The sequence below is a fragment of the Plectropomus leopardus genome, chromosome 12 (assembly GCF_026936395.1).
Source record: "Plectropomus leopardus strain MGB_pleo_1.0 chromosome 12, ASM2693639v1, whole genome shotgun sequence".
NCBI classification, from domain to species: Eukaryota; Metazoa; Chordata; class Actinopteri; order Perciformes; family Serranidae; genus Plectropomus; species Plectropomus leopardus.
The window spans coordinates 3698245-3712591 of NC_142187.1; the positions used below are offsets into that span (position 1 = coordinate 3698245).

A 14347-nucleotide genomic window follows, 5' to 3' on the forward strand; every position below is an offset into this window, starting at 1 on the left:
AATCCCAAACCAAGAAATGCCTGAAAAAAGAAACACCCAGTGTTGATGGATGGACTGATGTAATATACAGAATTCATGTAGTGGAGAGTATGACTTTTAGTTTGAAAGCCCAGAACGGGACCTTTATTGAAAACTGGACAAGATGCATAGTGAATGTTTCAAGTAGCAGAGCTGACTGTGAGCAAGTATCAGAAACACACTGAAGTGTCACCACCCACTGTCTACCTGTGGATGTTCTGATCCAAAACCACAGTACTCATTTTATACCTTTCTCTTATTCATATTGTATAATGTTGACCATGAAAAATGCTAACTGCCCAAGTAGCTTTAATTAGCAAGCTAGCCAACACTCATGCTAGCTTTCCCTGTGCCTCCCATCCAGCACCGTGCACGTTCAGCACAGACAGCGGCTCAGCAGGCAGTGATCACTGAGCCGCTCATGTGTGAGCGCACCCTGCAGCTGCCCACACCATGAGTCATCACTTCCCTTTCTGTTCGCCTTGGTCATACACTGGAATTTTAGATATTCAAGCTTGGGGGTGAAATTTTAGGGAAACTGGGAGTTAGATGAGAAGATAGATAGCGCTGTCATGTGTTTCTGTCTAATCTACGGCTCCTGCCAGCACAAACACTGGAAACCTAAGCAAACAGATAACCGGACTCTGTAAACTGAGTCCGCCCACCTGCTCCTCTGAAGCTCTTTGATTAACATGTTTTATCTCATTTTCTTTAATCCACACAAAAAACGAAGTGTTGAACAATTAGATGTCTTCTGGTGTGCCAGATTACTTTTGGCTCTGAGCAGCAGCAATAAGTAGAGACTCCAGGAAGTAACCATTTCACTGCCATGAAATCATTTGGCACACTACCCCCCGATGAGGAGCTGGATACTGAGGTCTCTTTCTCCACACCCACCAATTTCTTTCACTTTCACACTTGAAGTGTTCAAACCCAGCTGACGATGACTAAAGCTGACATCACTGGAGGCAACTAATCTGACGTCACACAGCTCCTCTGGAGACACTAAAGGCCTTTTACATATGCATTAGTACTGCCCGGATGTCAGAAGGTAATTAAGCAAACTTCCCAAAATGTTTAGTGATTCCTTTAAGCTCAATGCTGGACCAAAGTCAGAAAGTGGACATCCTGACAACATTTTAATACATCTGCTCTGCCTCATCTGATGACTTTTATCTTTTGCTCTTTACCTGGTGCTGTTTGCTCCTCTGCTACTTCTTCTGGAGTTGCCTCTGTGTCTGCAGCCTCCTCCTCTGCATCTTCTGAGGGAGCTTCCTCCTCTTCAGCCTGCTCCTCAACAGGTTCGTCTGCAGGAGCTTCCTCCTCTTCAACAGGTTCATCTGCAGGAGCTTCCTCCTCTTCAACAGGTTCATCTGCAGGAGCTTCCTCCTCTTCAACAGGTTCATCTGCAGGAGCTTCCTCCTCTTCAACAGGTTCGTCTGCAGGAGCTGCCTCCTCTTCAACAGGCTCGTCTACAGCTGCTGCTTCCTCCTGCTCTTCCTCTGCTGCTTCCTCCTCCACGGCTTCCTCTGCTGGAGCTGCCTCCTCTTCAGCGGGCTCATCAGCAGGTTCCTCAGCAGGAGCGGCCTCCTCTTCTTCAGCCAGGTCCTCAGCAGGAGCTTCCTCCTCTTGGGCTACCTCCTCTTCTTGGACTACCTCCTCCTCTTGGGCTACCTCCTCAGCAGCTTCTTCCAAAGGTGCAGCCTCCTCCTCAGCGGGCTCTTCGACAGCTTCTTCTGCAGGAGCGCTCTCCTCCTCTGCAGCCTCAACAAATGATGCCACCTCCTCAGCAGCCTCCTCCACTGCAGCCTCCTCCACCTCTGCTGCAAGCTCCTCCACGGCCTCGTCAACAGCCTCCTCCTCCACAGCCTGCTCCTCTTCAGCTGCTGCCTCCTCTTCAGGCTGGTCTGCCATCACCTCTGCAACCTCCTCAACTGGAACAGCCTGAATCAAACAGTAATATCAAAGCTCAGAAAAAAATACAGCTTTGAACATTTTTATCAGACGTTAAACAATTATGAAACAAAACATTTTCCTGCTGCCATATTGTCCAAAAGTTGTTCACAACAGCACCTTTTGGCTTTTAGATTACATCAAAATCTGAAAGCTAAAAGGCCCTTTGAAGTCTGAGATTTTAATCAATCAGAGACCCCTCAGCTGCCTGAGATTGCTGCGTGTCGAGCAGTCGTTTCTTGCTGCTCAGTATGCTTCTGGGGACGTTCTGGTCTCCAATGCGGAGTGAGTGCTCCTGACTGTCACATCATGGAAGATACTAACGTTTTTACAGTAAAATCCATTAGCTGGAGTTGTACTGATACAGATGATGACACCTTGTGCTTGTATTATTTGAGTGAACTGCTCTCTCTGGTTTTAATGAGCTGCTGGTGGATCATCAGCCACACTGCAGGCCAGTAAGTTACAGCTGACTGATTTTAGACATTGTGAACCACTGGAGCAAAAAACAGACTGGCTTTTCCAACGGGATGAGGTTTTTTGATTGAGGGCGCAGTGAGAGAAACAACAACTTTTTCTCTGTCATTACACCTCTAAGAACTAAAACCAATAGATAAACTACACCTGCAGGCGGATTACCGGATTTTGAAGCTGAACAAAACAAAACTGCAGCTATAAAAAATTTAATTAAAAAACTGCTGGTTAAACACTCGTTAGCAGCAGGAAGCACAAATGAAGTGAGGTCCGAGGAAATAGGAGCCCTTTCTACCACCTGTATCTCATGCTAAGATAAAGACATCTCAGTTTGCCAGTGCAGCACAGTGTTTATGATACACATCTGTAGTTATAATGTAACACAAGATGACAAAAACTACATACCTCCTCCACAGGAGCCTCCTCCACAGGAGCATCTTCCACAGGAGCCTCCTCCACAGGAGCCTCCTCCTCCACTGCAGGAGGTTCCTCCTCCAGCACCTCTGGCTCCTCCTCAATCACCTGAAAAGGAACACACCACTCAAATGTCATCAACAGGCAACAGATTCCATAAAGGACTAAGTGTTTTGCTGATTAATTATCAAGCTTCTTGTTCATATTTTGGTGGAGAAGATTTTGGTTTGAAGATTCAAAGAGCATCAAAAAATGTCTTTGTGTTGTGTGTTGGCCCCAGGTCCTATAGAGTAGTGAAGTAATGAGTCGTGAAACGTGGAAGTCCGTTAGCATTTCTTGCACTTCCAGTTCCCTCGTCTCAAAGACTCTGGGTTTTTTGAATGGGTTTTGGGTAAAATGCCTAGATAAGGTCTGTGCTTAACACGGGCTAAAGATTTTTAGACATTAGCACAATTTTGGAACTTTTAAGGTTTGACACGTCTTAAAAATGGCGGTTGCCATCAAGTGGCTAAATGGGACCAGAGTGTTTGTCGGGGACATTGGACGTCATCACACCAGGCACAGAAACTCATTCAAACGACCTTTTACAGCTTCACGGCAACAGTCGCACTCAAGCTTGTAGATTTATCTGTTCATGATATTTTTCATTTGTGTGTGTGAATCAAATCAGAAGTTGCACGATTCGGGGTGGTGATGTTTAAGTCGTGTGATCATGATGTAGCTTGTGAATAGCCCAACAATAGCTTTTTGCTTCTGGCGATTTCATTTACACACAAACGTGGTGTTCATCTTTGAAGATTATCATCCTGAACAAAACGTCTAAGTATCATGAACTTGTGTTTGTCACAGAACTTATTTTTGGCGATAATTAAAAATGCCATTCAAAAGTCCCATAAGGTTTTGACGAGGGAACTAGTGTGATGCTAACTTCCTGGTTGGCCTACAAAAATATGTCATCCCTTCACCTCTCTATTGGTTTTCTGATAAAAAGCTTGGCATGTACAAACCTCAGGGGTCTCCACAGGTTCTGGTTCTGGTTCTGGTTCTGGTTCTGGCTCAGCCTCGGGCTCTGGCTCGGATGCAACCACCTCAGGCTCAGCTGCTACCTCAGTTTCAGGCTCTGGAGGGAGAAGCAGAGAGTTGGACAGGTTCTTCACAGCTTGGCAGTGTCACAGGATGATCTGCATTTCAAAAACAAGCCTCCGACCGTCACTTTGTGACATCTTCAGTTTGAGAGTGAAACCTGCCCAACATCGAACCCAACTACTGTCACCTCCCACAGCAGCGCAGAACCACAGGCATACCATCTCATCAAGGCACTCCCAATAACTCAAAAGTTCATTCAGCCCAACATCACTGCAACATGTGTCTGACATGACTGTGCTGTGCTACAACACAGGGTTCATATTTGAAATGAGTGCACAGAGAACACCTCTGAGCTGTTCTGTCGTCTGACCAGATATTTGAATGTGACAGACCTAATTCCTCTGCATTTATTAATTGTCTGCCTGCATAGATGACGGCTAGTTTTCTAGCACAATAAAGGTGCTGCAGGACTGAGTCCCGTTTAAGGGTTTTTGGGGGGAGTTTTTCCTTAGTTGTTGTGAGGGTTCAAAAACAGATGAATGTTGTATGCTGTAAAGCCCTCTGAGGCACATTGTGATTTGTAAAAATGGGCTTTATAGATAAAACTGAATTGAACTGAATTAAGGCTGGAAATGAGTTAGCATTTTAACTTTCCCGGTTTCCTCGTCTCAAAGTCTGAGGTTTTTTTAAATTAGTTTTTAAGTTAGATGTCTGAAATAAGGTCCGTGGTTAAGACAAGCTGAAAGGACTTTCACGTTTTGTTCTACAACATAAAATATGTCAGTAAATACCTACCTGTAAACTTTGACGTGGGACTACAGAACGTAATCATGCTGAACGCTGCTAAACAGCCTCATTGTGTGTGGCTCACTTTAACTCTTACCTCTAGGTATTTAATTTAAGCTTGAGACATCTTTGAAGTGATGTTTTAACTGAACTAAACATGTAACTAGAGCTTAACTTCAGCATCAGCCTACACAGCCTACATAAAATCATCATTCCTGGAGCTCCCTGGTGTCACATCACATCCCTCACACACACACACACACACACACACACACACACACACACACACACACACACACACACACACACACACACACACACACACACACACACACACACACACACACACACACACACACACACACACACACACACACACACACACACACACACACACACACACACACACACGTACCTGGTGGGGGTGCAGAGGCCTCCTCTGCAACAGCAGCTTCAATCACATCCTCCACAGGCACAGGTTCAGGCTCAAACACAGCTGAGGACAGAAGGCGATGATGTGAGAGAATAAATGGGCAGTCAATGCAAAATGATTCCATTTCTTACATTCAAACAGCTTTCTTTTCTGCCCATGCAGATCATTAAAATAAGCACTTCAGTTGCTGAACATCTGATCCACTGTAATGTAACCAGCCAACATTAATTTATTACAGCGCCATCACACAGAATAATATAGTAAAGTGTGCTGCTCTGACTTTGTTTACTTTCATTTTGTGTTTGGTTTATGATGGTTTCAATTTCTCTAATTAAAACAAATTCATCACCACATGTTTAAGTTTGGCCAAACTGATTTTCTGGCTTGTGTGTGATGGACAACATCAGTCATTTCTGCACTCCATCAAACCCTTAGTGTTGTGCATGCTGGTAAACTTAAAAAGGCTGGAGGCGTTCATGTTTTGATTGACAAATGTGCCTTTCTCTCAGTGACTCTGTGAAATTCCATGTTACACAGTTTATATGAGATTTTGTGTGGTAAAAATGCCTTTTCAGTACAACTGCTGAGGGGGGAAAGAGGGTGGACAGAGTCCACCTGTCTTCTTTTAGCATCATTTTTTAAACTGTCCTGGAAGTAACATAAAAGTCTCCAAATCACTGATGTGCTGTTTATAGCCTGATTTTAAAAAGTACATTTTTTGTGCACAGCTATACAAGTGTGAGTATTTGACACTGGACAAAAAAATAATTTAGAAAAATAAATGTTGATGCTAATCACTGACATGTCATGGGCTGTGAAAATCAAACAGAACCTATTTAGCATGTAGTATATGGAAAATAACTTATTTTTTGTGTGCTTTTTTTAAAAACATAGTGGAATCATGACAAAAATCATAATATTTGATATTTATATATAGGAGTGATGTTTTGTTAAAAAATTAACTCAACGGGGGCGCCTGGAGGCTCAGTGGATAGAGGCTGTGTCCTCGCCGCAGCGTCCCTGGGTTAGACTCCGGCCCAAAAAATAAAAAAAAATATCTTCAAAAAAAATTAACTCAATGGAAAATAGAAAATAATATTAATGTATAATTTTTTAAAGATTGATTTTGAAAAGCGCATTTTGTACACAGAGCGACACAAGTGTGTGCACTATTAAAGCGGGCCCTAAGGGTTAATCGAGTTTGTTATGTTGTTGTCAAAAAAAATAAATAAATATTTGTCACTGAAGTTCTCTTTCACCTAATGAGTGTATTCACAGTACACACCGCAGCCAGCGGGAGGTTTGATATCTATGAGCTGCTGCCATACTGTTGCCAAATATAATAAAACCACTGACTGTCCTGCAGATGTCCCTCACTACACCACACCTGGGCTCCCTTTCCTCTCATCATCTTCTATCAACATGTTGCCGTGGTGACACAGGAGGGAAAGTGTGTGTATAGTGAGCATGTATGGTACCTTCTGGTGCCGCTTCAGCTTCTGGGGTCTCCACTGGAGCAGCAGCTTCTTCACTACGGGCGGTGACAGCCACAGCCTTCTCCTTCAGCCCTACATGAGATGAATGCACATGTTGCTGGCAGGAAAAATAGATGTACATGTCCCTAATCATACCCATACTTAGCAATGCATATTTATTGACTGCAGGTTGACATATTAAGTATTACTCATGTCGTACACTAATGTATGAAGATACAATACATACAACGAGTAGCTATTATTGCTGGATATGTGGGGCATGTATATGACATACATCAACAGTAACTAAAAATATGAGTTGCAAACAAAGTATCATTAAGTGACATCATTCATATGAATTAACATTCGCTATTAACTCATGTGACACAAGCATGGGGTTTGTTCTGCTGACTGACTCAAGTTTAACACTTTGATACCTGAGCAAATACACTTGATTTTTTTTTCTTTTAAACAGGAAGAAGGCAATGAGCAACAGAAGAAGAAATGAAAAAAAATCAGGAAGAATTTCATGAAAATTACAAGAAAATTACCTGAGAATTAGTGATAGTAATAATAATTTGGAAAAAAGAATTGACCTGGAAATGTGTTGAAAAAATATACATTTTGAACAAAATTTTAAAAATGCAATCACAATTATCAAATACATAGTTTTTCCCTAGACATTTTCCCCTAACTTTTTAAAATAATTTTCTATATCTACTAATTTCTTGCAATTTGTAAAACACTAAGTTGCTATTCACTAAGGTAAAAATACTTCTGAAAGGCATCTGAACGCAGCACAAGAAAAGTGATGGCGTTTCAGGTTTCAAAGGGTTAATCAGATCTCTCAGAAACAAAACTGTTCAAATCATTGTTTGCGTAAAGCTGACAAACATTTGTGTTAGTGCTATCTTTTACAAGTAATTTTGTTTTTCGATCAACTGTCATTAATGCAAAGCGCTGAAAAGTACTTTGTTGTAGTAAATGTTAAAGTACATGTTCCTATGTTTTTAATAAATGGGCCAGATGACGGGGTCTGGCACAGAGGAGCTCCCAAAGCGCCTCCTTTTTTTTGCATTCTTCATATCGGATGAAAATAAAGTCATGTTGGTTCAGCACAACGAGACGAGTCAGGTCACTTTTTTCTTAATCGCAGAACTTAACTTCATGTTAGCCTGGTCTCCATTTCTTCCCAACATGCATTGTGGTGGAACCACACACAGAGGATTAGCTTTCGTGTCAGAAAAGAGGCACTAACAGAGATCCAGAAACTTTATTGACAAAAGAAAATAACACATTTATGATAGTGGAACACAAATCTGCCTAACTTAAGAAAAACTCACATTTAGTCCTAAGTTTTTAACAGTGAAGACACTGGTGGTCTAGCTAAATTTAAACATGATTATTAATACTACATTACACTTGATATCAACACTAATGCGGTACCTTTCCGTGCTTTTTCCGACCCTTGAAATTATAATTTCATCCTTTGCCACTACTCCCATACTTCCTAATCATCCCAGTCTTTCCGCACCGTTGATCTAAAAGTACTGATTATGTGTGCTGTGAAAAATTCTGATACAGAGTCAGCCGTACCAACATCTATACCACTGATTCCCAACTGGTTACTTCACAACCTAAAGTGTAACAAATTTCCAGCATGACACTTTGTGCTAAAAGGTGTCCATCCACTACACAACCGTGGGTTTATAGGTCACTGAGTAGCCCCAGGAGTGAGTCCTAAAACCCAGATTTGCTTGTTGCTTGTTTATTTGTGAAGATTATCATACTGAATAAAACGTGTAAGTATCATAAATGTTTTAGTTATGGAGAGAATTTTCTGTAAAAAAAAAAAAATCCAATGGAAAAATCCCACAGGCTTTTTGACAAGGGAACCAGGGCAAAACCAGCTTCCACATCAGCCTGCAAAACAACATCGACCCTGGAGTGCTCAATTGCCATTAAGAGTCTCTCTCATGGACAAAGAAGTAGCCAGCTAGATCCAGAATATGGCTATGAGAAAGTATGGTGCTTAATATATATAATAAATTTACCAAACAACAAGCCTGTCTAACTGCAAAATACTTTTCTTTACAGTCTTTTCAGCAAAGCAACTGTTCAATTGCTGCTGTTGGTGTTCAATCTATTAACAAATACTTTGCAACAATACTTTTAGATTTATTAACTGAACATTATTTTTGTTTTAATTTCTCTCAAATAATATTCAGTCAGTGGTGAATTAGCCGATGTGTTTACTTTCACCAGTATGGATCAGTTGCTAACCACTCATCTACACACAGGCCAAATAGGGATGGGTATCATTTGAATCCTTTGAAAATACTGCTGATAAAACGCAAGGTAAAGATACCAAAATGACAAGTTTTCATGCAAAACTTATATTGAAATTATTATTTTTTTCTTACAAATTCCCTTTTACCTTTGCTTGAGAAAAGAAGCCAAAATTCTACTCCGTTGTGTTGCATGGTGTCAAAACACAAGCTAAAATCTGTTTAAAATTGGCACTTTTTTTTTTTTAAATCTAATTTTGGAAAAACAAAGAAGTAACAAGATTCTGAATCTGAATCAACATTTGATTGCAGCTTTTAGCCTCTGGCAGTTTTCAATACTTGGTACATCAAACACATTTTGGCCGGGGCCTACATCAGCCCTGAAGTTGAAATGATTATCACTGGCTTCCTATGGGATCAGAATATTACTGTGTATCCTCATCATCTCACTTCATTTCCTGTTTCTCCTGTCAGATTTATCAGCTTTGCCGTTCTTTCGTTTTTCTTTAGCAGACTCTTTCCCTCTCCCCTTGTCCTCCTCCTGAGCTTTCTTTCCCTCCCCCTCCACCTTTTTCTCTGTCTTCTCCTCTTTCTCCGTTCCTTTCTTTGACTTCTTCTCTCCTTCCTTCTCCTCCTTGCTCTCCTCTTCCTTCGTGTCATTCAGTTTTGCTTTTTCCTTCCTTAGTTTATCCAGAGCCTTCTCCATCTCTTCTTTTTCTATCTTGACCTCTTCCTCTTGCAGCCTGATGGCTACTCTTTCCTTCACCCTGGCCGTTATTTCCTTCCTCCCTAGCTCCAGCTCCTTCTCCTCCTCCTCTTTGGCCAGGAGCTGTCTGACCTCAGCCAGAGCCAACTTGGCCAGTTTCTTGGCCTCCACACGCTCGTGGATGATGGCCAGCTGCTGCTTTAGAGCCTCCCGGAGCTTCCAGCCCGCATCCTTGGTTGGAGACGTTTCTGGGATGGATGAGCAACAACACTGTTTGGTCTTTCACTCGTAAAATGAGTTTCAATTGGATGAAGACCATGCTCAAACTCACTCTGTTATTGGGCCGCATCACACATCAGGCAGGCGTGTGCATGTCTGGATCAATTAGAACCTTAGACCGATTCCATGCCATACTCTGCATACTTTCCAAACAGCGGACATTATTTACACCAGTTTCTTCTAATGAAGGTTCTCAAGTAAAGACTGAGCAGAGTAATAATCAAGCATATGGTTAAGTCAAAAATTTGCAAATCACTGCAAAAAAAACCCCAAAACAGCCCTTTCCTAATGAATTAATAACTCATTCCGTAAATAAACCTGGGGAAGGAGCAGGGGATTATCACATAAACACGCAGTTGGATTGAAGGTCACACTGTATTGTAAGTAGTTGTAACTTCATCCATTAGTCTACCCCACACTGCAACACAGCACAGCTTCATGCATGTGGCTGCAAGACGATACCTTTCTTAACTCCTCTCCTGGCTGCATCTCCAGGCTTTTCATCTGACAAACAAAACAAGAGCTGCGTCATTGTGCTGTTTTACAGGTTATTTGATTGTCAGCGGCACAAACCACGAAGTGATCAATTGAATGCTTCATCATTTCAAATGTGCATTTACACAGTTCCATATCAAGTCCACTGTAAATGCTGCATGACAGTAATCTAACCAATTTCTGCATCCCCATCGAGTTTCTCAGTAAGCCAGCCTGTGCTGTGTGTGAAAAAAGGTCTACAGGATTCATACACATCAGCTGACTGAGAACAACAAAAACACTGGATTCAACTTCCTTGTGTATGTATACATCCTGGCCAATGAAGCTGATTCTGATTCTCAATGACAGTTTAACATTTCACACTCTGACCAGCTTGTTTCCCTTGGTGCCCTCCAGGATAATGTAATGTCACAATACAACAACTAACATAAATTCAACCAATCACCAAGAATTCTGTCCAATCACTGCAAAGTTGAAAAATCAAACCAACTTTATGAGTTCCACCAGTCATGGCAGACCTTCACACAACATCAGACTCAATTATTTGTTTCCAGTCATGAAGACGTTAGACATGTGTTACACAAATGTTTCAAACTCACCAACAATTATTGCTTAAGACTGTGCAAGGCAAATATCTGATATTCTGTGTGAAAGCGGGGGTAAAATGTTCATGCAAAATTACGGTGGAACACAAACAACATGGACTGATAAAATGTTTTCTATTGCAAAAAAAAAAAAAAAAACACAGAAAATGGCTAAAACATGACAACAAGACAAATCACTTTGATAATGGCTGTCACATTCAGATCTATTTCAAGTGCTGAAAGTATCAAGGTGAGTCCAATCAAATATGCAAGGTAAGTGGTAACAATAGTGTAGCATTAATCACAAACTTAGATCAGTGCAGTTTTACATTGGACAAGCTGCCTTTGATATTTAATAAATTATATTAAAAATTGCAACTAATTTTGCAATTTGTACATACTCCTGCAATTTTGCAGTAAAAAAAAAAAAACTAAAACACTGCAACAAGCATCTCAATTTTTAAGAAAAGCCACCATGAAAATCAGGCATTTTAGGCCACAACAATCCCCCAAAAAAGACCTGTGAAATCCCGAAGGAACAAGAATAGGAAATACGCGGTGCAGTAAAGTTATAGTTCTTGCAGTCAACTTAAAAGGGACTAAGTGCAAACAGTGGAGTTACATCACCTTTAAAAGTTCATCTGAAAAATGCTTTAAAGATAGTCGAAAACAAGTATAGCTTTCAAAATATGTAAAACCAAGATTTTTAGAAAGAATTCATCTGATTTCCTGTTAGCTTGTGTCAGTACGCAAATACAGAACCACAGAAGTTCAGATACTAAGACTAAAGCTGGGGTCAGCCAAAAAAAGGGTTAAAAAAAAGAATGAAATTACAGTATGTAAATGCAAAGTGGAAAAATAGAAGCTTGAAAGAAGGGGGCTCTCTCAAACATTACTTATTGAGTTCAAGTAGTGCTGGAGTCCTGTATGAGCATGTCCTTTATCTCTCAGTGGGAGTTTCTGTGCATCAATAGCACCATACAAATTCATTCTTAGAGAGCCAAAGCTAGAGTCACTCCACCCCAGAGCAGGAAGAGCCAGTTTCTTAATCAGGTGCACTGCATGCATTTATTACAGCCATTAAATATATTGCGAACCTGTTGACATAGAAACACACCCTCTGTCACATGCGCTACACAATACACCTGCAGCTGCTTTCAACTGTCTAAGCCTGCAGCACTGATTACTAGACGCAAGCATAACGAATCAAACATGTCTCCTCGCTGCATCACTCACCTCAGCCCTCTGACTCTTAACACATCCCACCTTTCACTGCAGTACACTCCTCTCCCTTTAAGCAAAAACACAAACTAACTGGAATGGCAACAATTTGGGCATGAATAGACTCTGACGTTGCATAGTCACAAACCTGAACCTTGGATTCAACTAACAAGTTTTAGACTTCATGGCTGATAACAGTTTAAGACATTTGAAGAATGTTTCAAGGAAGATGAGGTGTATGAAGCTAATAAACCTTCTCCCAGCAGACATGTGGACTTTAAAGCACAGGAGAAATTGATAATATTAACTGAGGTCCATGAAGCATCCCAGTAAACTATTCCAGTGAGACAACACCAGGACCACCCCAAAGTGGAATGCAACCATCATTAATATTACACCTGTGCTTTTCCTCCCATGGCATGTCAAAATGCTGCCATGAAAAGGTCTATACACTACTACACACTGTTGTTGGGAAGAAATAAGACATAAGACCACTAAAAAATGTCAATATGAAGCACAGTTCCTGTAGAACAAACACAAATCTGAACATGGGAAGCACCAACTTGGCTCCATATATACTGACAACAGCAATACTACACACTTTTAGTGCCATTTGAGTTCTAAATTCCACCTGGTATTAACAAACATTCTCTATGTGAATATATTACCTGGATCACAGGGCTCTGCTTTTGCATCTATGTTCTCTTCTCTCAATCTGTCCACATTGTGATTGGGTCCCAATTTGCAAATTCAGTGGGCAGATTTGTCGAAGGTGATGCATCGGGGGAAGTGATGTGGTGTACTCTGAAAAGGACTGCTTAAGTGTGTAAGGTAATGCCCTCTACACAGACTACAATAAGACTCACTTTTGGTACCAGGTGTTTTTCTCTTTGGTTGCCCACTGCTTATAGTGCCTCCTAAGTGTAGGTATTACTCTCATCTGACACCATAGCAATGCCGTGTCAAACTGCCATGATATCATCTTCAATGAGACACTCACTGGATCTTTTTATTGGCAATGATGTCTGTACTTTGTCAGATGTATGGCATGGCGTAAGGAGTTTACGGTGTAGTTTCATGAGCTGCCATTCAAAACAAAAAATCTTGGTTGTGAATTTTTTATAAAAATGGGCGGCGCTAATGAAGAAAACTTGGCTATTTTTATTTAAAAATGGCAGGTTTGTGCAAGATGTCATGGAAGTGACAATTCTCTCTGATCAATCCGTGGTACACAGTGTTTTAACACCACCCTCTACTACTGATCTAGCTTTTGTGAAACCTAAAGGTAGTACCAAAAAAGTACCAGGTACCATCCTCAATTTTTGCCTACACCAAAACAAAGACCTCTGCATAGCCATGCTGTGCCAGTCATTCAAAATGTGACATAAGCAAACTGAAGGCATCAGAAGGCTACAATCTCATACCTGTTTCCACCAAATTAGCACTGGTTCTTAAACCAGTAGCATTGAGGCCAGACCGCTGTAATCAAGGATGTGTCATCAATGGAGGGCACTGTATAATGCATAGCAACAAGATGGGAGATCACATTAATTATTTGTGAGGTTTTTGATTTTTATCTAAATCACAAGCATTGCCCAACTAGTAATGAGACCATTGCATGCCATTTTTTATAGTAATTTCTCACCTGACTTCTCCATCTTCTAATTCCAAACTGTGGAATATGACACACTTACTAATGTTGTCACGGTCTTCACCTCAGGTCAAAAGAAAAACAGCTTTTTTGGGGGGTACCAGCAGGGAACCAGCCTTTCAGAGTCTGAACCAATTAAGTGGAAATGATCGGAGCAATTCAAAATTAGGTGCGAACTGAATGGAGCCCGTAGTAAGTCGGTGGAAAAGAGGTACCAGTCACCTTGTTGAGTATGCTAATGTTACTGACACTGTGAAGGGGCAGATGTTCCATAAAACTCACTGACATGGAGTCGCAGCTTTCTCTCCTCTGCATTATCTATTGTATGTCATGTTCACTTCCTGTCAGCACATACAGTTCACACATGTAGAACACGTGTGATTGTAAATCTGTGTTCAAGCAGAGTTTCACGGACATGGGCAGTTAATGACATATGAGTCGCAGAACTTCCCAAGCCTTGCAGACACAGAAGTAAAACTTACTA

The 14347-nt window shown here is 41.1% G+C and overlaps 1 protein-coding gene across 9 annotated transcripts in view; it reads right to left on the reverse strand.

The window, feature by feature from the left end:
- Positions 1–14347, reverse strand: part of asph (aspartate beta-hydroxylase) — a 40421-nt gene that overhangs the window by 4601 nt on the left and 21473 nt on the right. For 5 of the 9 annotated variants that reach the window (XM_088085024.1, XM_088085026.1, XM_088085025.1 and 2 more), the window contains 6 exons: positions 10375–10416; positions 6643–6732; positions 5147–5227; positions 3867–3979; positions 2851–2967; positions 1209–1962 (listed from right to left, as the gene is read on the reverse strand). In XM_088085024.1, coding sequence (XP_087941150.1) covers positions 1209–1962; positions 2851–2967; positions 3867–3979; positions 5147–5227; positions 6643–6732; positions 10375–10416 — 1197 coding nt within the window. The remainder of the gene's footprint in view (positions 1–1208; positions 1963–2850; positions 2968–3866; positions 3980–5146; positions 5228–6642; positions 6733–10374; positions 10417–14347) is intronic. The other 4 variants (XM_042497309.2, XM_042497306.2, XM_042497305.2 and 1 more) reach the window with 2 other exon arrangements.